The 20,659-nt window shown below is 42.5% G+C and overlaps 1 protein-coding gene across 1 annotated transcript; it reads right to left on the bottom strand.

Annotated features, from left to right (window-relative positions):
• Positions 1-3,116: 3,116 nt before the first annotated feature.
• TYMS (thymidylate synthetase) lies at positions 3,117-16,978 on the bottom strand. The gene is made up of 8 exons (XM_075272154.1): positions 16,913-16,978; positions 16,682-16,841; positions 13,780-13,853; positions 11,720-11,894; positions 11,541-11,642; positions 9,899-10,074; positions 8,432-8,503; positions 3,117-3,296 (listed from the first exon to the last, which is right to left on the bottom strand). The coding sequence occupies exons 1-8, from the start codon at positions 16,949-16,951 to the stop codon at positions 3,159-3,161; spliced, it is 936 nt and encodes a 311-aa protein (XP_075128255.1). The 5' UTR covers positions 16,952-16,978; the 3' UTR covers positions 3,117-3,158.
• Positions 16,979-20,659: the final 3,681 nt, after the last annotated feature.

A 20,659-nucleotide genomic window follows, 5' to 3' on the forward strand; every position in this document is an offset into this window, starting at 1 on the left:
GTATTCCGTCCGGGGGAGTCCGCATAAGGACCCTACCGAACGGAATACCGAACGCAACTGCAAGCGGTGTGCCAGTGAAAGCACACGGCCCTCATAGACTAGAAGGCCTCTATGCACACACCCAGAAAATGGCGTTTCAAGGAAACGGTGCATAGGGTTGATTCAGTCTCCAGATGTCTCTCCTTAATTAAGGGTCATTTTTTTTTTTTTTTTTTTGTAGGGTGGGAAATATCAGATATGCTTTATCCGAAAAATAATTGGAGTCTTGGTAGTTCTCCTAGGATCAGTAGTGGATGGTATAGCTAGTGAATACACTTCAATGCTGTGAACACCAATAATTTGTGTATAGTATGGAGCTGGCATAGCAATAACAGCCATTATCAAACATTTCAATGGTGTTCTAAACTTCATGTGTATTTCTCAGTCTGATTCTTCTACACACATGGTCTATGCAGTTTAAATAATAATAAAGTAAGTTGGTATCAGTGCCAAGTATTATTCATTTCTCTGCTTACAAGTAGGCCTCCTGCGTAGTAGTAGTAGTTAGTAGTAGTAGTAGGCCCTTTCACTACGATTCTAGACAGACAGCTTTGTAAGTCTAGTACAATAACAATATGAAGTTCTCATATCTCACTATAATACAGCGAGTTCCATGCTCACTGCCACATTTAGTCTGGGAGATATAGCTCTCATGCAGACTGTGTTTGCGAACTGAATGCGGTCGTCTGCAAGAGGCCTTAGGTTAAGGCTACACAATAACTTTTGGCTGTGCAACACACGATCACACATCAAAATCTGTATATACACAATGCATTCAGAAAGTCTTCAGACCCTGCCGTGTTATTTTATGTTGCAACCTAGTTATAAAATTAAAAAAAAAAAAAAAGTTTCCCTCCCCATCATTCTTCACTCAGTACCCCATACTAACAAAGTGAAAACAGAATGTTAGAAAACTTTGCTAATTTACTAAAAAGGAAAAACGAATATACATTTTATTCACAGAAGTATTCAGACCCTTTATTGAGCACAGTGATCCAGTCTTCTTGGGTATGATGCCACCAGATTTGCACAACTGGCTTGAGGATTTTCTGTCACCTGCAGATCCTCTGACAGAACTGTCAGGTTAGATGGAGACTGTGGCAGGACAGGTGTTTTCTAGTCAGGGCTGTGGCTGGGCTACTAAAGGACATTCACAAAGTTGTCCTAAAGCCCCTGGATCAGGTTTCCACTAATATCTTTTTACTTTCCATTCAACTTTCCCTAAACCTTCACCAGTCTCTCTGTATCATCCCATGCTTCACTGTAGAGCTGTGATTTATGCAAAATTCCAGACACATGGGTTGCGCTACCTGTAGTCCATGTAGATGAATATATAAATATGAGCATGAAAAAATGAGCTGCCGAGGTGAAACTCTGGACTGCAGCACAGAATTAATTAGACAATGTGAACAGAGGCAATATTTCACCAGCATGCCATATAAAAGAACTTTTACTAAATCATGCTAAAATAATAGAAACATGGATCCATAATAAAAACATCAGCAGACAAGCTTACGCGTTTCGGGCAATCCTACTGATCTCTTACTCATAGCTATTATTTTAGCATGATTTAGTAAAAAGTTATATTTTATTTGGCATGAAATATTGCCTCTGCTCACAATAGGACTGTGATGGCAAACCTATGGCATGGGTGCCAGAAGTGTTACTCAGGGCCCTCCCTGTGGGCACCCATCAGTGGAACAGATTATACTGTGTTGTGGTCACTGTGTAGCAGATTGGACTAAGTGGGGACCCTTTACTATTTATATCTGTTTTATAGCAGACGTGATATTATTACAGGTCATAATAACATTGCACGGCCCTATAAAACAAATCTGTACAACGTAAATAATGAACCTTAATTGTTCAAATTTATACCAAATGCAGGACAAAGTTGTTTGTATAATTGAAAGCTCTGTAAAGCCCCATTCACACGACCATATTTTGCAGGTCCATAATTGTGGATCTGCACAGTATTAAGGTTAAATTGTCATGTTGGAACTTTGTGATAATTTAGTGGGTTTTGGGTGGCAGATTGTGCACTCGGTCTCTAAAAGGTTCGCCATCACTGATATAGGGCAAGTTTTCCCCAGACACAAATGCTTAGAACTTAATCTTTGTTTTTTTGCACTTTCTGAACACACTGCAATAAAGTCTCTAGTATGCTGTATGCTTGATCTTCTGGAAATTTCTTCCATCTACACACAGGATCGTTGAAACTCAGGCTAGGTTCGCAACTGTGCTTTATCCATGTTCGGGGTTTCGGTCCCCAAATCCACTTAGAGATGCAAAGAGAAGGACTTTTCTGTCCGCATGTTTTCTGTGGAAACCTGACGGACCCCTTTTATAGCCTAGGGGGTCCATGGGTTGCTGTAGGTAACTGTTTTTAAAGCAGAGTGGTTTTCCTTTTTTTTTTTTTTTTTTGACCCCCCCCCCAAAAAGACCTAAAGAATGGAAACCTGAACACAGGTGTGAATCTGGCATCAGTTAGTGTGATCATAAGGTTCTTGGTTACTTTTCTTAGGTTACTGGGGTAGTGTCTCTGTCTCTCTCTATATGTATAGTAAGTTAAGACCATATATGTGTCTTTTGAAATCATATGTGTCTTTCATCATGTGTCTTTCGAAATAATCTCAAAGATGATCAAGAGAATTAGGGCCCCCCAAACCTAATTTGCAAGTTTTCACATTTTCATAAAGGAGTATTGACTGCAGATTGATTGGTAAAACATTATTTTTATATTGAGGCTGAAAAAAAAAAAAAAAGTTAGTCTGAAGATAACTTTTTTTTTTTATTTAGCATAGCAATTATTATACAAGCAATTATTGTACAAGTAGGTTTGGATTTCAGTTGGCTGTTCTGTCGGTGTCAAGAACACAATGCAGCACAATGTCACGTGGCCACAATTCATCGTGTAGCCCCAGTCTTATTCTGAACTTTGCCATTGCAAATATACTTAAACCCAAAGCAAATTAATAGCCAAAGCAGTATATAATTATCAAGTTTACTATGAAGATTCTTTATGTACAAGTAGGCGGCCAAGAATAGATGCCTAGAACAAATACAACATTTACATTAAGTGCTAAAGAGAGAAGGGGAAAAAAAAACTTCAGAAAATATCACACAGCCATCTCCATTTTGATGGTGGGGTGGGGGTCGTAGCCTTCAAGTTGGAAATCTTCTGCTTTGAAGTCATTGATGTTTTCCACTGTCCGTAGGATTTTAAGTTTAGGGAATGGCTTAGGTTTCCTTTGAAGCTAAAATATAAAGAGATAACCTTGTCAACTTTTGTTCCCAAAAAAGAAAAAAAGCCTAAACTGTAGTTTAGCTCATTCAGTGAAAAAGTGAACCAAAGGCTTGTTTAAAAAGAGGCAAAAAAAAAAGTGTAATATATACAGTGTATGTATTTACCGTATATACTCGAGTATAAGCCGACCCCCCTAATTTTACCACAGAAAACTGGAAAAACTTATTGACTCGAGTATAAGCCGAGGGGGGAAATGCAGCAGCTACTGGAAAATTTCAAAAATTAAAATGGTCGGAGTTTTTGGGTGCAGTAGATGCTGGGAAAGGGGAGGGGGTGTTTTGGTTGTCTGTCTGCCCCTTCCCTGAGCTTGAGGACTGTTTTTTTTCCCCCACTTGGAATTCAGCCTGGCTGAATATAGGGTATCTGCAGTGCTCCTATTAACCCCTTCCCGACGGAACAGGAGCACTGCAGATACCCTATATTCAGTAGACCGGACACTTTCAGACACAGGGATACCTAATGTGTATGTGTCTCACAGTAATTTTCTGCTTTTGTATGTATTCTAGGGAAAGTGAGAGTGATTTAGAATTTTTTTTTTTTTTGCACTGTTTTATGGGAGATTCTATACTTTGATATTGTGGCTAGTCATAGACCCCCCCCTCCTAAAAAAAAATAAATATATATATATATATATATATATATATATATATATATATATATATTTTTTTTTTTTTGCTGACTCGAGTATAAGCCGAGGGGGGGGGGGGGGGGGGCTTTTTCAGCACAAAAATTGAGCTGAAAGATTCGGCTTATACTCGAGTATATATGGTAGTTAGGAATCCAAGTCCATAATAGTTGGTGTTTCTTGATCAGACACAAAGAAGATTTACTAATCAAACTGTCTTCTGTCATATTGAACGAAACTAACTTTATATACCATCCTTTAGCAGTAAATACTATGTACAGTAGTTCTCTGCATTAAAGTGTACCTCCACTTGTAAACTATTTCAGAAAAAAATAGTACAGGTGAAAAACATTGAAATAAATTTATTTATTTTAAATAAATGTTCTCTTTTCCACTTTGCAGGCAGCGTGAAAGGGGATGAAGAGCTTGCTAGAAAAGACACTGAAAAAACTGCTGCTACACACTGTCCTTTTAACACCACTAGGCTTGTAGATAACAGGCTACTAGTGCACAGAATGAGGCAATAAATCAACTAACTGGCAGGAACATCCTCCTACACTCCCTTCTCCATAGATCTCTGTGAGTGAGGCTGAATACAAAGACAATTCTTAAAGAGGACCAATAATAAATTTTATTTATATAGCACCAACATATTCCGCAGACAGAAAGATGCATTACAAAGAAAGTCATTTCACAAAATGGGACTGAGGGCCCTGCTCGCAAGAGCTTACAATCTATGAGGTAGAGGGGGTGACACAAGAGGTAGCAGGGGCGGCATTGCTTATGCAGAGGTCAGACACTTTTGTAATAGAGGTTACTGTCATTACACAAACATAAAACTGTATTAGCCGTCACTAGTGGTGTCCTTTAACACGTGGATGGAGCTTGGACCTATAAAGTTAGCCTGAAATGGCATCATATCATGTGGGGAAATGTGGGAGTGGGGACAGAGGAGGGTTAAATCTTGTGGATTCTAATTTTAGTATGGAAGGGTTTACGTTAGAAATTGTGATAGGTCATTGAGTGAACGGAGAACACGGGTTGGGCGGTAGACAGAGATGAGGGAGGAAATGTAGGGAGGTGCAGCATTATGGAGAGCCTTGTGGATGAGAGTAATAACTTTATATTTTATTCTATATTGAATAGGCAGTCAATGTAGCGACTGGCTCAGACCGGAGAATAGATTGTAGAGGGGAGAGTTTAGTAAGGGGAAGACCGATTAGTAAGGAGTTACAGTAGTCAAGGCGAGAATGAATCAGAGAGACAATAAGTGTCTTTAATGTATCTCTGGTAAGGAAAGGGCATATTCTGGAGAGGTTTTTGAGGTGGAGGTGACATGAACGTGCGAGTAATTCAATATGGGGAGTAAAGGAAAGGTCTGCATCAAACATGACCCCGAGGCAGCGGGCATGCTGCCTAGGAGTTATACACTCACCGGCCACTTTATTAGGTACACCTGTCCAACTGCTCGTTAACACTTAATTTCTAATCAGCCAATCACATGGCGGCAACTCAGTGCATTTAGGCATGTAGACATGGTCAAGACAATCTCCTGCAGTTCAAACCGAGCATCAGTATGGGGAAGAAAGGTGATTTGAGTGCCTTTGAACGTGGCATGGTTGTTGGTGCCAGAAGGGCTGGTCTGAGTATTTCAGAAACTGCTGATCTACTGGGATTTTCACGCACAACCATATCTAGGGTTTACAGAGAACGGTCCGAAAAAGAAAAAACATCCAGTGAGCGGCAGTTCTGTGGGCAGAAATGCGTTGTTGATGCCAGAAGTCAGAGGAGAATGGCCAGACTGGTTCGAGCTGATAGAAAGGCAACAGTGACTCAAATAGCCACCCGTTACAACCAAGGTAGCCAGAAGAGCATCTCTGAACGCACAGTACGTCGAACTTTGAGGCAGATGGGCTACAGCAGCAGAAGACCACACCGGGTGCCACTCCTTTCAGCTAAGAACAGGAAACTGAGGCTACAATTTGCACAAGCTCATCGAAATTGGACAATTGAAGATTGGAAAAACGTTGCCTGGTCTGATGAGTCTCGATTTCTGCTGCGACATTCGGATGGTAGGGTCAGAATTTGGCGTCAACAACATGAAAGCATGGATCCATCCTGCCTTGTATCAACGGTTCAGGCTGGTGGTGGTGGTGTCATGGTGTGGGGAATATTTTCTTGGCACTCTTTGGGCCCCTTGGTACCAATTGAGCATCGTTGCAACGCCAAAGCCTACCTGAGTATTGTTGCTGACCATGTCCATCCCTTTATGACCACAATGTACCCAACATCTGATGGCTACTTTCAGCAGGATAATGCGCCATGTCATAAAGCTGGAATCATCTCAGACTGGTTTCTTGAACATGACAATGAGTTCACTGTACTCCAATGGCCGCCACAGTCACCAGATCTCAATCCAATAGAGCATCTTTGGGATGTGGTGGAACGGGAGATTCGCATCATGGATGTGCAGCCGACAAATCTGCGGCAACTGTGTGATGCCATCATGTCAATATGGACCAAAATCTCTGAGGAATGCTTCCAGCACCTTGTTGAATCTATGCCACGAAGAATTGAGGCAGTTCTGAAGGCAAAAGGGGGTCCAACCTGTTACTACCATGGTGTACCTAATAAAGTGGCTGGTGAGTGTAGTAAGGCCTGAGACTGCAATGGATATATCAAGGACGGATCTATTAGATGGTGGAAACAGTAGTAGTTCAGTCTTGGAGAGATTTAGTTTCATATAGAGCGAGGACATGATATTTGAGACAGCAGAAAGACAGTCACTGGTGTTCTATATGAGTGCAGGGGTGATGTCACGGGAAGATGCGCATAATTGAGTGTCATCAGCATAAAGATGGTACCTGAAGAGGGAAAAGAGCAGGGGGCCAAGGACCAAGCCCTGACGAACCCAAACAGCAAGGGAAAGAGGGGAGGAAACAGAGCCTGCAAATGATACACTGAAAGTGCGGTCTGAGAGATAAGGGGAGAACCAGGAGAGCACAGTGTCGTTGAGGCCGACTGAGCAGAGCATAGTGAGGAGAAGTTGATGGTCAACAGTGTCAAAAGCTGCAGAAAGGTCCAGAAGAAGAAGAAGAGAGAAGTCACCATTGGATTTAGCCATTAAGAGATCATTGGAGACTTTTGTGAGAGCCGTTTCAGTAGAGTGCAGAGCGTGAAAACCAGATTGTAAGGGGTCAAGCAGAGAGATAGCGGATTAAACGAGAATAGACCAGACATTCCAAGATTTTAGAGATGAAGGGGAAGTTAGAGACGGGCGATAGTTAGCAGCACAGGATGGGTCCAGGGAGGGTTTTTTCAATAGCGGAGTTATAACAGCATGCTTGAAGAAGGATGGGAAGATTCCAGAAGAGAGAGAGAGAGGTTAAATATTTTTTTAAGTCATCGTTATGCATGTGCAGTTTTATACACAGCTAAAAAGCAGACAGTGTACTAAATTCAGCGCATGGTTGGCTTTCCCGTTAAGTGCCCCTAGGACTGCAGATATCCGTGTCATTAATTTTGGCACTGAGCTCTCCTCACTGTCAAAAGGATGTTCCTGACAGTCTATCCTCATTGTTAGACTATGAGGAACACCCCATCCTGACAGTGCAAGGCTATTTTAGAGTACTGTCAGAAGAGGGCATTCCTCACAGTCCAGCAATGACACTAGACTGTCAGGAACGCCCTTCTTACAGTAGGGAGAGATCAGTGTCTAAATTAATGGCACCGATATCTCCAGCCCTGGGGCACATAACAGGAAAATCGACTATGCTGACTTCAGCGCTCGGTCTGCTTTCTAGCGCTATACAAAACTGCATGTGCCTGAGGACAGGAAAAGTAAACAAGCAGTCAGGTTGAAGATAAGTAGCAGGAGAACAGCTTACCGTAATAAGTGGAGAAAGAAACAGATCTTCTTAAGATAGGTTACGTAAGTTTCTTATAGTCGCATGCACTATTCAAAGTTATTTAGATGTGGAGGTACATTTTAATCTTTCAATATGCTGGACTTCCATATGGAGCCTCCAATGCAGAGACCACCTAAAATTATGTTTTTAAAAAAGTCCTGCAAACACACCTTTCAGTCTGGTGAGGTCACCGAGAAAACAGAAAGACCCAACGGACCCCATTATAGTCAATGCAGTCCCCTAGGGCCTTAAGTCAGTCATTAAATCGGTCAAGTTATTATCTAATCAGTTCTTCTGTTCCTATGACGAAACAGAAAAACAGGCTAAACAATGTAGATGTGAACCCAGCCTCACTGAGGAAAGAATCCCACAGCAAAGGGATGTTGCATTGCAATATACCAACATATTGAATAAACACAAAACTGTTAAATAAAAGCGCCATCATGTACTGATACAGCCAAGTTCCCTTAAATGAAGAAAAAAAAAAAAAAAAAAAATTAACCCACACAATTTCCAAGTAGACTTTATCCCCTGATTTGTAAAATCACTTACTTGAATTTTCAGCGGCTCAACATGATTGAGATATACATGAGCGTCACCCAAAGTGTGGATAAATTCACCAGGCTAAAGTAATACAGAACAAGGGCATTAGTAAGATATTAGAAGTAGATCATCAACATGAATATTCACGAGGTAGATTTTATGGCCACTAAGACACTACTGTGATATCTACATATTGGGCTGGGCAATTAATCGAAAAATTACTGAAAACGATCAACCAGGATAACCAATGTGATTTTGATCACATCTCTTATTACAACATTTGTAAGGTGCCTCCTGCAGTTTTGTTCAGACTGAATCGAATCTGCTATTATACTCTTGAGACTGCAGAGTAGAATAAGCGGAGACCCAGGGGAAGCGTATGGAGGAGAGGAAGCTACAGTAAAGTGAAAGTACACAGGTACCTGCTGGGGTTACTATTACTAGTAATGTCAGGCATTTGGGGTTACTAAATTAGTTTCAGTTTCTCCATGTGCCTCACATTAATAGCAGTTAACCCCATCATGTCCCTCATATTAAAGGGGCTCTATCATTGGGAAAAGTCATTTTTATATAAGTACATCCTTGCACAGCCTTTAGAAAGGCTATTTCACACGTACCTTTAGTATGTAAATTGTCTCAGTAGATTTTGAATAAGTCTGTTTTTATTCATATGCTAATGAGCTTAGACCATGCACCGGAAGTGTCTGTGTGCACTGCCTGCTCTGTGTATGAGAGCAGAGGGTGCTGTGCTGATGACTCATCTTTGTTATACATACACATAGAGCAGACAGTGCACACAGACACTTCTGGTGCACAGTCTAAGCTCATTAGCATATGAATAAAAACAGACTTATTCAAAATCTACTGAGGCAATTTACATAGGTGTGAAATAGCCTTTCTAAAGGCTATGCAAGAATGTGCTTATATAAAAATGACTTTTCTCAATGATAGAGCCCCTTTAACCCCTGTGTGCCCCATGTAAGGGTGACTAATATATGGGACACATGGGGGGGGGGTACTAATAAAGGACCTTAATTATGAAGATGCCTAATTATTACCTCCATATGTCCCACATATCAGTAACTCTTTTGTGAGGTACACAGGGGGTTAATGTGAGGGACATGATGGGGTTAACTGCTATTACTATGAGGCACATAGAGTTACTAAACTGTAATGCACATGACCAGACTTTTTATGTGCAAAGGTGGATTCCCCCCCCCCCCCCCCCCCCAGGCTTATACTAGAGTCAATAAGTTTCCCCAGTTTTTAGTAGTAAAATTAGGGGCCTTGGCTTATATTCGGGTCAGCTTATACTCAAGTATACATGGTATATTGATGTATGGTATATACTGGGAGCTTTTCCTACCATATACGCAAAATACCAGTCTTAATAAAGCTGCTTAATATGTCAAACATTGCTGACAAAATTAAGGATTCATCAAGTCAAATAATAGAGTTTAGAATGATATATAATACCTTCAGTCCTGTGACGTGTGCAATCATGTAAGTTAATAAAGCATAGCTGGCAATATTGAATGGCACACCAAGGCCCATGTCCCCAGATCGCTGATACAGCTGGCATGACAACTCATTGTTAATAACATAGAACTGGCACAGAGCATGACAAGGTGGTAGTGCCATCATGGACAGATCTGTAAAGAAAAAATAATGTATTTAAGTCCGAAATCAGTGTGACATATCTATATCTGCTTATTACCCATGCTAATACATAAGGCATCTCCTCAAACACCTTCTTGACTTTTATACATTTTCCTCATAGTACATATCCCATGATGCCTCAGAACAGCATCACATGGACAGCTAGAGGATTGCACTATCACTGCTTCTGTACTGGGGAATTATCCTTTACATATTACGCATCTCTTTACATATTCTCCCAAATAATCAAATTGGGGGGGTGTCACCCTGAGATCACAATACAAATGAGAAGAGGACCCAGCATTACAGGAATGACTAAATAAGGTATTACTAGCCAAGTTATATATAATGAGGGAAATAGTACAGAATGAATGAATAAAAAAAATAAAAATGTAATAAATTCCAGAGTGCTCCTTTAATACGATCTTTCAGTTACATGTGGTTTCAAATATTGTCAACAGTGAATTCTGAACAATGATTTTTAAGCTCACATAAAAGAAGTTGTAAAAAAGCATTGGATTGTTGGCTGATCACTGAACACATTCAAACAACAGAATGCCAATACAAACATTTGGCTGGTTATTGGTCCACGTTAAATAGGTATTAAAAGGGGTTGTCCAGCCGCAAAGCAATTTTTCAAACTGATGACTTACAGATCTGATCTGTGTGGGTCCAACACACATAATCTGTTCTATCAGATTTCAGGTACCAGAAGCTCCTAGTGAAGAGGAGGCGTGTGTTGTCCTGTTACTTTTTGTATAGGAACACCACTGCAGATCCATCACCAACCTCCAGCACTTGGAGGATGCCCGAACATATGATCTTTGGGGGTCCGAGTGCTGGACCCAGGCAGATCACATACTGATGACCTATCCTGATATCTGCAGATATCAGTATGAAAATTTGATTTGGGGCCGGACTCCCCCTTTAATTTGGGCATGAAAGATAATGTCACATACCATAGTAAATGACAACAGATGTTTGTTATATTTTGCTAGTAAGAACTCCAATAAATAATGTAAATTTGTTATGCATAGGCAGTTTTTATATCCTTAAGGTCCAACATTGCAGAAATGCAGCTTTTTTGTTGCAGATTTTGTTGCGCTTTTTTGTGCCAAAGCCAAGAATGGCTACAAGAGGAATGGGATATATATAAATTAACCTACCTTTTGCGCAAACCACTCCTGGATTTGGCTTAAAAAATTTCAACAATGTCTGCAACAAAAGAAAAAGCTGTTTCCGCAAAGTGAGGCCTAAAAGGGATTATCCAGTTTTTAACGATATTGGCCGAATAACAAGCTGCATCAATACAAAACAATTCCTAATACATCTCCTGCTTAAATTTTTAACTTCAACATTATTTATTTGCTTTATTTTCCTGCCATTGATTGCAATGTTTTCAAAACCAATCAACTTTATATACAGATCACATACACCATATATGTAAATGAGAGTGTACCTTTAGGGTTCCAGCTACACATGATGATCCTCCGGTCATCAGGATTATTCTTGATGGTGTCAATGACTCTCTGTAGCTGGTCCACGCCTTCCCCTTTGTAATCTGCAGACGGGATTATATTTGTGACTAAGAGTCTAGATCATAGAGAAATAAATTAAAGTCCATTGTTTATTAATTACCTGTATGAATGTCTTTATACTCAGCGCCAAAGTGCCTCCACTGAAAGCCATATACAGGTCCAAGATCTCCCTCCTCTCGGGTTTCAAATCCTTGCTTATCCAAAAACTCCCTAGAACCATTTGCATCCCAAATTTTCACACCTTTCGCAGAAAGTTCTTTTGCATTTGTAGAGCCCTTAAGAGAGAGAGTGGGGAAAAAAAAGTGGATTTGATTCTTCCAATAGGATACTGAAGGGGAATAATCTGCAATGACCTTAACATGGCCCCTCGCTGAGTGCCAGAATTGGGTACTCCACTCACCTGGCCACAGGACTGTAGCTGAAAGTTTGAAAGAGGAAAACACCCTGCCCCTTGTGTGCAGTAGCCAGGGACAGTCTACATGATCAAGTTTTCAAAATCAAGTGGAACAGAGACATCTGCTGGCTATTGTAATACATTACACTAGGTCAATAGAAATCTCTCAACAGAAAACTGGAAGCCACATTAATAAATAATGAGTGCGATGGTTTATATGGATTTTAATAGGCACACTGAAAACATAAAAATCATACCCACAAATTAGGCCCCGTGCACACAGAATGGCTTCCTAAGCTTCATTCGCATGATTTTTAGAGAAGGCCCTATCCTGCTCCATGACATCAGAACCGAAACCCGCTATTGAAATCAAGAGGGGAAAAGAAGGCACTAAGATGTAAGAGTGCATTTTTGTTGTTGTTTTTTTAACACTCATTTATCGGATCTTTTTACTTAATGCAAAAAAAACAGATGGTCATTCATTAACATATAAAATGGTATAAATCCTAATTTGTTTCTGCCCATTTCTTTGGATGGATGCAAAAGTATAGTATACTATGTTTGTCTCCATCAATAAAAGTGTACAGAAACAGATCAGAACAGATCAACTTTTACATTTATATCTATGTAAACGGATGGGCACCTGTTTATCAAATTTGTTTAACCCCCTCCCGCCGATGGCATTTTTTTTATTTTCGTTTTTGACTCCCCTCCTTCTAAACCCCATAACTTTTTTATTTCTCCGCTCCCAGAGCCATATGAGGTCTTAATTTTTGCGGGACAAATTTTTCTTCATGCTGCCACCATTAATTATTCTATACAATGTACTGGGAAGCTGGAAAAAAATTCAAAATGGGGTGGATTTGAAGAAAAAATGCATTTCTGTGACTATTATGGGCTTTAGTTTTACGGCGTTCACTGTGCAGCCAGAATGACATGTCCCCTGTATTCTGTGTTTCGGTACGATTCCGGGGATACCAAATTTATATGGTTTTATTTACATTTTGATCCCTTAAAAAAAAATCCAAAACGGTGTTAAAATTTTTTTTTTCTAAAAGTCGCCATATTCTGACAGCCGTAACTTTTTTATACTTCCGTGTACGGGAATACATAGGGCTTCTTTTATTGCGGGACCGGGTGTACTTTGTAGTTCTGCCATTTTAGGGAAATGCTATTGCTTTGATCACTTTTTATAAAAAATTTTATCAGAATCAAAACAGTGAAAAAACGGCGGTTTGGCACTTTTGACTATTTTCCCGCTACGGCGTTTACTGAACAGGTAAAATATTTTTATAGATTTGTAGAGCGGGCGATTTCGGACGCGGGGATACCTAACATGTATGTGTTTCAGAGTATTTAACTACTTTTTTTTTTTTTACTTTTTTTTTGCATTTATTAGACCCCTAGGGGTGTTGAACCCCAGGGGTCTGATCACTAATGCAATGCATTACAATGCTAATGCATTGCAAAAAAAATCATTCTCTCTTTTGCAGGCTGCATAGACCAACCTGCAAAACAGAGATTGCAGACCAGCCGGGGAGCCTTGTAAAGGCTCCCGGCTGTCATGGAAACGTGACGTCGGCCCTGGAGCACGCTTCAGGAGCCGGCAATCACTGGCAAAATTGCGGCGCCCATGCGCCGCCAGGAAAATGACGCCACCGGTGCCTTTGAACGTGGCGCCAGGGGGGGGGGTTAATGCCTCCGATCGGTCCGGTTGTCAACTGCTTAAAGCCATAGTGCCAATTGTCCCATGTATGACACGTTACCTTAATAAACCACAACAGCTCTTCCAGCACTCCTTTCCAGAACACGCGCTTTGTTGTCAACAAAGGGAACTGATCTGAAGAAAACAAAAGACAACATTTTATATTCATGTGAAAACCCTACAGGGCAATACTAGTGTAAAAAAACTAACATGCTATAGAATATAATATAGAGGTACTTAGTTAAACAAATTTGATCATATAGTATGGAAGCCCTGTACCTGCCACGACAAGGCGACCTCATTTAGATGTGTCCTCATCACATGACCATGGACGGTAAATCACATGACTATGGTCAGAGTTTTATCCTCTAGAAGTAACAGAATGAATGACAGCAAGCCGAGATCTAGAAAACCGGGAGGAATTGATACAGAAAGTATATTGGAAAATTGTATATCCTTTTTATTGTACACTAGCTGCTACCCGCGACTTCGTCTGCGGTGATTGTAGAAATGTGTAAATCGAGTCGCGGGAGAAATTTTATGATCGGGTTTAGGCGGCATTAATGCCATGTACACGCGACCGTAAACGTGCACCGTAAATAGCACGGCGCAAACGCTCCCGTAACGCGGCGCTCGGCGTAAATATAAGCACCAAATGAGTGCCGCGTTACGCCGTGTGAATGGACCCTTACACGTGTATTTGTAGACGCGTATTTTCAGCAAATACATGGACGTTTAGTAGGTGTGAAGGAGAGCAGGGGGTGTGCTGAATAATGCAATGCACTGCAATAGTAATGTATTGTAATGCATTGCCTAATAGTGTGAGTGTATGCAGGCGTAATGTTTAGTTCAGTTAGTAGAGTGGGGGATTTCGGAGGCGGGGATAGTTAATGTGTGTGTTTCACAGTATTTTTTATTTTATTTTAATGCTAATGAGGTTTGCAGGCTGCATCCAGGAGCTTGCAAAACAATACCGTTGTACACCAGCAGGGGGTGTCCTGAACAATGCAATGCATTGCAATCGTAATGTATTGCTATGTATTGCATAATCGTGCCAGTGCTATTGCAGGCTACGTAGCATAGCCTGCAGCAGCCTGGACACACTGAGCTGTGTGGGAGGCGTGGGAGAGCTAGCAGCTGCTATAGGAACCTTCGCGGTGGCAGCCTAGCCCAGTGTAGGCAGCGGAGATGAGCAGGAGGATGCCTCCGAGCAGCGAGGGACAGACGGGAGCTGCGGGTCAGGTAAGAGAAGGCGGCGGAGGACGCAAAGTTGGCAGGAACCGGAGACATGACGGGGTAGCTACCGGCCACCTGGCAGACGGAAAGTGCCGGCATGTGCCGTAGTACAAGGGGGTATGGCGGCCGAGAGCAGAGGCAGTGTGAGCGGCGGTGTGCAAGAAAGTGTTGGCTATGGTGGCCGGTTGCCATAGGAACATCAGTGGCATGGGCCGTAGCAAGGGGGGTGAAGTGAGGTGAAAGTGACTGTGAGGTGTGTTTGCGAAGGAGAAGTGGAAGGATAGGGCACTGAGGGAGAGGGGTAAGGTTATTATGGAGCGTAAGGTGTGAACACAGCGGAGTACAGAGGGCAGAGGTCCTGGCAGTGTTAGAGTGGTATGTGAACTTACCAGTGTCAGGCTGGTGGATGGATCGTGCAGAGGAAACAGCAGGGAGGTGATAGTGGCGTTGGGTACTGTTGCGGGCTGGAGGCAGGATTTCGTGTGCTGCGGCCTAAGGTGGAGGCGCAAAATGGTGGAGTGCTAGTAACACGTTCTTTATGTGTGCAAAGTGCGCATGCTCCTGTGAAGCTAGTGGAGTAGTGTGGTGGGCGGTGGCGCAGATCCTCCCAGCGGTGGGGGTCAGCAAACATGGCTGGTCCGGAGAGTGACAGAGGTAGGCTCCTGCAGGATGGTGAAGGTGAGGGTGAAAGTATATGTGAATGAGAGTGTGTGGGGTTAGGGGCTAGGCTGTAGGGGATAATGTGAAGTTTAGGGGCTTGCTATGGTCCAAAGTGTGTGAGATTGCAGAGATGGTGATGTGAGTTTGTTTTTTGTGGGGTTTGTGTGGAAAACGTATGTGGGTTATTGTGTTCAAAAGTAGCCTACTGCGCAATCGGGTGTATTAACTATGTTTGTGGAAAATTTCAGCCAAATCGGTGGAGCGGGTTTTGCGTGATTGACCGCCAAACATCTGAACATCCAAAGTCACAAACATTTCACATTTATAATATTAATAGGATTTGTTTGTCAATATTCGTCTGAAAGTGGCCAACCCCTTTAAGGCTAAGGCCCCACAGGGTGTCCCGCAGCAAAAAAGCACTGCAAGAAAAACTGCAGCGGCAATGCATCGCGGTTCTTCCCGCAGTGCTTTAGACAGAAAGTTTGCAGAGGTTGAATTCCGTTCAGGGTTTCCAAACCTGCTTTAAAAAAAAAATGCAGAGAGAAAAGTCCTACAAGCAGGACTTTCCTCTCCACATTGTTTGGGCAGAAACCCAGCGGGCACTATTATAGTCTGTGGGGTTCTCAGGTAACTTTTTAGGCGGTTTAGCTTTCCATTTTTCGAGTCCCCACGCGGACCCCAAGAACAGAAAGCCGTACACTAGTGTGAACCTAGTGCAAAAGCAGTTTTAGCGGGTGCAGTTCCATGCTGAAAGTCTGCACAACAATTCATTACCAGTGAGGTCAATGAGAGTTAGAAGACCCAGTAGATGAATAAACCTGCAGGACAACTACTGTCTGGTCTGGATTTCAGCTACATTTCTTATTATATTCCATCACAAATCTCTGCACCCCCTTCCTTCTCTCCCTCCATCTGACAGATCAGCTTGATGTCAGTGACAGGCTCCAGGTTTAGTATAAGAGGAGCCCGGGCCCTGGAGCTGCACATGTCCGGCTGTTTACACATTCCGCCTTTTCCCGCCATCAGTCAGAGCCGGGATCCCGCTGCTCCTCCGCCGGTACATTTACCTTTCAGGCTGTACCGAGCCTGCATACCAAACACCGAGATGGTCCCGGTGCCGGTGCGGTCCTCTTTGCGGTGTCCGTGCTGAAGGATGTGCTGGATCTGCTCCAAGTACTTCAGCTCGTCGTGCTTGGTCTCCTCAGGCTGCAGCCCGCCATTTACTCCCTGGAAGAAAATGCGATTAAGCTCCGGTTCCAGCAGAGTCCCGGCCCCCGCTCCAGCCTCGGGTCACTTACCTGCTCCTGAGCCCCGGACACCTCGGCAGCCACCGGCATGTTTTATACAGTAGTGTATGTGAGAGGACACAAGGGACCGGCTGAGGTGCTGGCTTCAGCTTTTGGTTTTGGCGCGCTATGAAACTCCTCCCCCACAGCGCTTATTCCTGTCAGCACATGTACAGGAGAGCCTGCGGTTATGTTCACACTATACAGGCCTGCGGAAACGCAAAAGCTACTCGTGCAAAAAACCCTTTTTGTATCTGGAACTGTTGCAGTTCTTTAGCGTTTTTATCCAGATGTTTTTGTAATCTCAGTATAACCTCAGCGCTTTTGTAAAAAAAAAAAAAAAAAAAAATTCTTGCGTTTTTGTCACATCAGGCAATAAGGTTTCCGCACAAAACGTGTGGAGAGAAAAGTGTTGCTTGCAGGGCTTTAGGGCTACTTTACATGGGGGCAAGGAGGTGGATTTCGCCTCAAAATCCGCCTCCGTACAATAGTGGTCTATGGAGATCACTTACGTTCTTTTTTCCGCTAGCGAGCTGGCCTTTCTTCAGCAACCTCCAGAGACGGCCCGTTCATTTGAGCCGACTGCGCAGGGGGGAAGCCGTGACGGTTGTGGCAGGCGGGTTTTGACCCAAGAGTGACGCGGCTCCCCGCGTCACTTTCGGTGCCAAAATCCGCTCCCCGTGTGAACGAGCCTTTACTCTCTGCATGATTCGTGGGGACACCGCAGGAAGAACACACTGACCCCATTATAGTCTATAGGGTCCGTGTGGTTTCTTAGGTAACCGCTTTTTAATGCATATAGGTTTCCGTTCAGGGGTTCCCAAGTGAACTCCCCGAACAGAATCCCAAACACAGATGTGAACCAGTGGTAAGGCAGGTTACAGACGACCATGCTGCACCCGGCCTGCCATGATTTAAAAGTACGGTCTGCACACAGCGATGTCCCCATGTGCCGCCCATGCACGGGCTGTTCTTCTGCAGTTCCTTTCATTAAATGAATAGGAGCCATAAAATAGGACAGGAGTAGGACCTATCCTATCTAAGGGCTTGTTCCGACCGCAAACATGCACCGTCAAAATCGCTGCACTAACGTCCCGTAAACGCGGCACATTGCGTGCCGCGTTTACTTCGTGTGAATAGGCCCTAAGGTGGCCCAGACTGTTGGCCTGCACATGGGACTGCGAAAATCACAGCTGTAGAAAAGAATGAGTCAGTGTGCTATCTGTGAAATATACAGATCGCACACCGGCCCACAGCATGGTCATCAGCAACCGGCCTTAGGGTAAGTTCACGCTGGGTTTTTTGGTCAGGATTTTGAGGCCGTATCTACCTCAAAATCCTGACCAAAAAGATGGCTTCCATTGAAATCAATGGGAGCCGGTCAGGTTTTTTTTCTGGGAGCCGTTTGTTTCGGCTCCCAGAAAAAGAAGCAAGATGCTCATTCTGGGGCCTAATCTGGAGCGGAGTGCGCGACTGGATGCTGGTGCACTGCCCATATTTTGGCCTCCGCCTCAGGTTCCGGACCAAAAAACCCTGTGTGAACTTACCCTTGCTCAAGTGTTTTCAGGTCTCCAATAGAAGTAAATAGAGAGAGCCATGCATGTGTCTTCATTTACAGAGGTGTGCGGTGCCCCTGTTCTCGAGATAGGTACAAATCTCAAATGTAGAGCTCACATCTATCATACATGGCTGAGATGGGAAAAACCCCTTTTTATTGGATGCCTACCACCAGAGCCCAGTATGTCCTCCCACCTCCACACACTGATCTAGCTGACCTTAACCTATTTATGGTTTTTTCCTTGTCAGGATGTTGCTGTTTTTGTCAATAAGCAAACAAGCTATTTGACGCAAGGAGGGCGCTGTCATTGCTCCAAAGAGTTATTCAACAACGCCCTTGTTGCTTCAAAGAGCTTATTTTCATATTGACATAAACAACTATATCTTGTGGATAACACTGTATACGATTCAGGTGACCCTACCCTATCTGCTGGTTTATATGTTGGCGTTTGGTGACGGACTCCTGTACCAATGCTAAACAACTTTTGATTTCTTGCACTATAATCCACTTTCTGTCCCTACAGTATTCCATTACTTGTTTCTTACTGGAGTACGGGCCTATAATGTATAGAGGCTGAGAACAGGTTGGTTGGAGTCACTGCATAAAGTTATATTTCAGGCCTTGCAAAATGGAGAGTTCCTTTTTTATTATTTCCTGATGTCTCATTAGTTGAAAACACAATTGGCACTGGGGACATTCGCAGCTGGAAATAAATGTCTATTGTGTTGTCATCTGGTGAGATCTATAGAAATCATACAGGTAGAACTCATCTACAAGAGAATCTCTTCATACTGCACTGTTCTGTGTGATATAGTGTCTTGAAGGAACCTCCAGTCTCAGCTTCCCTGTATTATTAGACAGTACACCCATACTCCAGTGAGAAGCAAGACAAATACAGAAGGGACAGAAAGTGGATTTCAGTGCAGAATTTCACATATAGGAGCTAAAATCTGTTTATACAGTGTAATATTGGCAAATTTTTTCCCATGTTAAGGGCTGCTCTTCAGGATATAGACTGGGAGCAGCTATTGTCAGATACTACACACAAGAAAAACGGAAAGGAACACTTCAAAATTCAGATAAGTACCACAAATTACAAACTTTTATTAATGAATATACATAAAAAATGATAAAAATCAAAATGCCGTCAGACAAGGGGGAGGAGCCAAGTATACTGGAGGTAAGGTACTGGGTAAGTATATTAATAAGGTGTTTATATAAGGTAAAAGATAAATAGTACACACATGTATACACCTATGGGCTAAAGTATACTAAGTCAAACACTCCAATCAGCTAGCCAGAAATTGATCAAAAGAGGCGTAAACATAGATGTAAGAATAGATATAAAAATGTATAAGAGGTAAATATATATCACCAGATAAAATCTGGAGTGCAGCCAGATTGATCAAAAAATCAGGGTATATACAGGGTATATACATTCAAGTGTGATAAATACAAGGTACAACTGCAAAAGTAGCCCGATCTGTCAAATCACAGGGAAAGGTAGTACAGAGAAGCCAAATAATAAATAATAGTAATCAATAATGGCTTCAATAAATATTTCAATATATAACAATTGGAGTACAAAAAGTACTCGTACTGAAAATAGCCAATAAATATATAAAAAGAGCCAGATCAAAGTCCCATGAGGGCAAATGAAAGTACAATGACAGGGATAGACCTCATAAATACAAGCAGTGTACAGGCATAGAGGGAAAGGATTGACCTAGGTTCTGGAGTGATTGTCATGCTGTGATGGGTATGTCTTATACTTAGGTCAAAAAATGTTTTGTTTTGTTTTTAAATGTCTGTTAGTGCTATTAATGGGTTAATAAATGCACCCATATACCTTTAGCTGTGTTTTGAGTGATTTCTGGGTGTCTCTGGGAGCTCCTGGTATCTCTTGCATTTGTTTACTTGCTTCTGCTTCCTGCTGTGCAACTTCCTCACTAATCCCTCTCACCTTACTCCCCCTCCTTCCTCCCTCCCATACATCCTTTCCCTGTCTCTCTAGCTATCCCACTCTTCCCTACCTACTCAGCCCAACCCCTGACCCATAGTATATACTGTCCCTCCATGCTTCTTTGTTTGAGACAGCCGCTTCTCCTGTATTGATTCAGTCTGTGAGTGCTCTTTTCCTCCAGCGTTGACAATCCATTACCGGAAATGAGGAAATTCAGAAAATGTCCCTGGGGTGGTAA

Source organism: Leptodactylus fuscus, chromosome 4 (assembly GCF_031893055.1).
Source record: "Leptodactylus fuscus isolate aLepFus1 chromosome 4, aLepFus1.hap2, whole genome shotgun sequence".
Lineage (NCBI taxonomy): Eukaryota > Metazoa > Chordata > Amphibia > Anura > Leptodactylidae > Leptodactylus > Leptodactylus fuscus.

What these genes read in the sequence shown, in the direction of transcription:
- TYMS (XM_075272154.1), bottom strand. Translation starts at nt 16,951, where the DNA reads ATGCCGGTGGCTGCCGAGGTGTCCGGGGCTCAGGAGCAG. An exon ending in AGCTGTTGTGGTTTATTAAG is followed by an intron (nt 11,895 to 13,779) that starts GTAACGTGTCAT and finishes CTCTCTCTTAAG; the next exon opens with GGCTCTACAAATGCAAAAGA. An exon ending in GTGTAGCTGGAACCCTAAAG is followed by an intron (nt 10,075 to 11,540) that starts GTACACTCTCAT and finishes TTTTCTTTACAG; the next exon opens with ATCTGTCCATGATGGCACTA.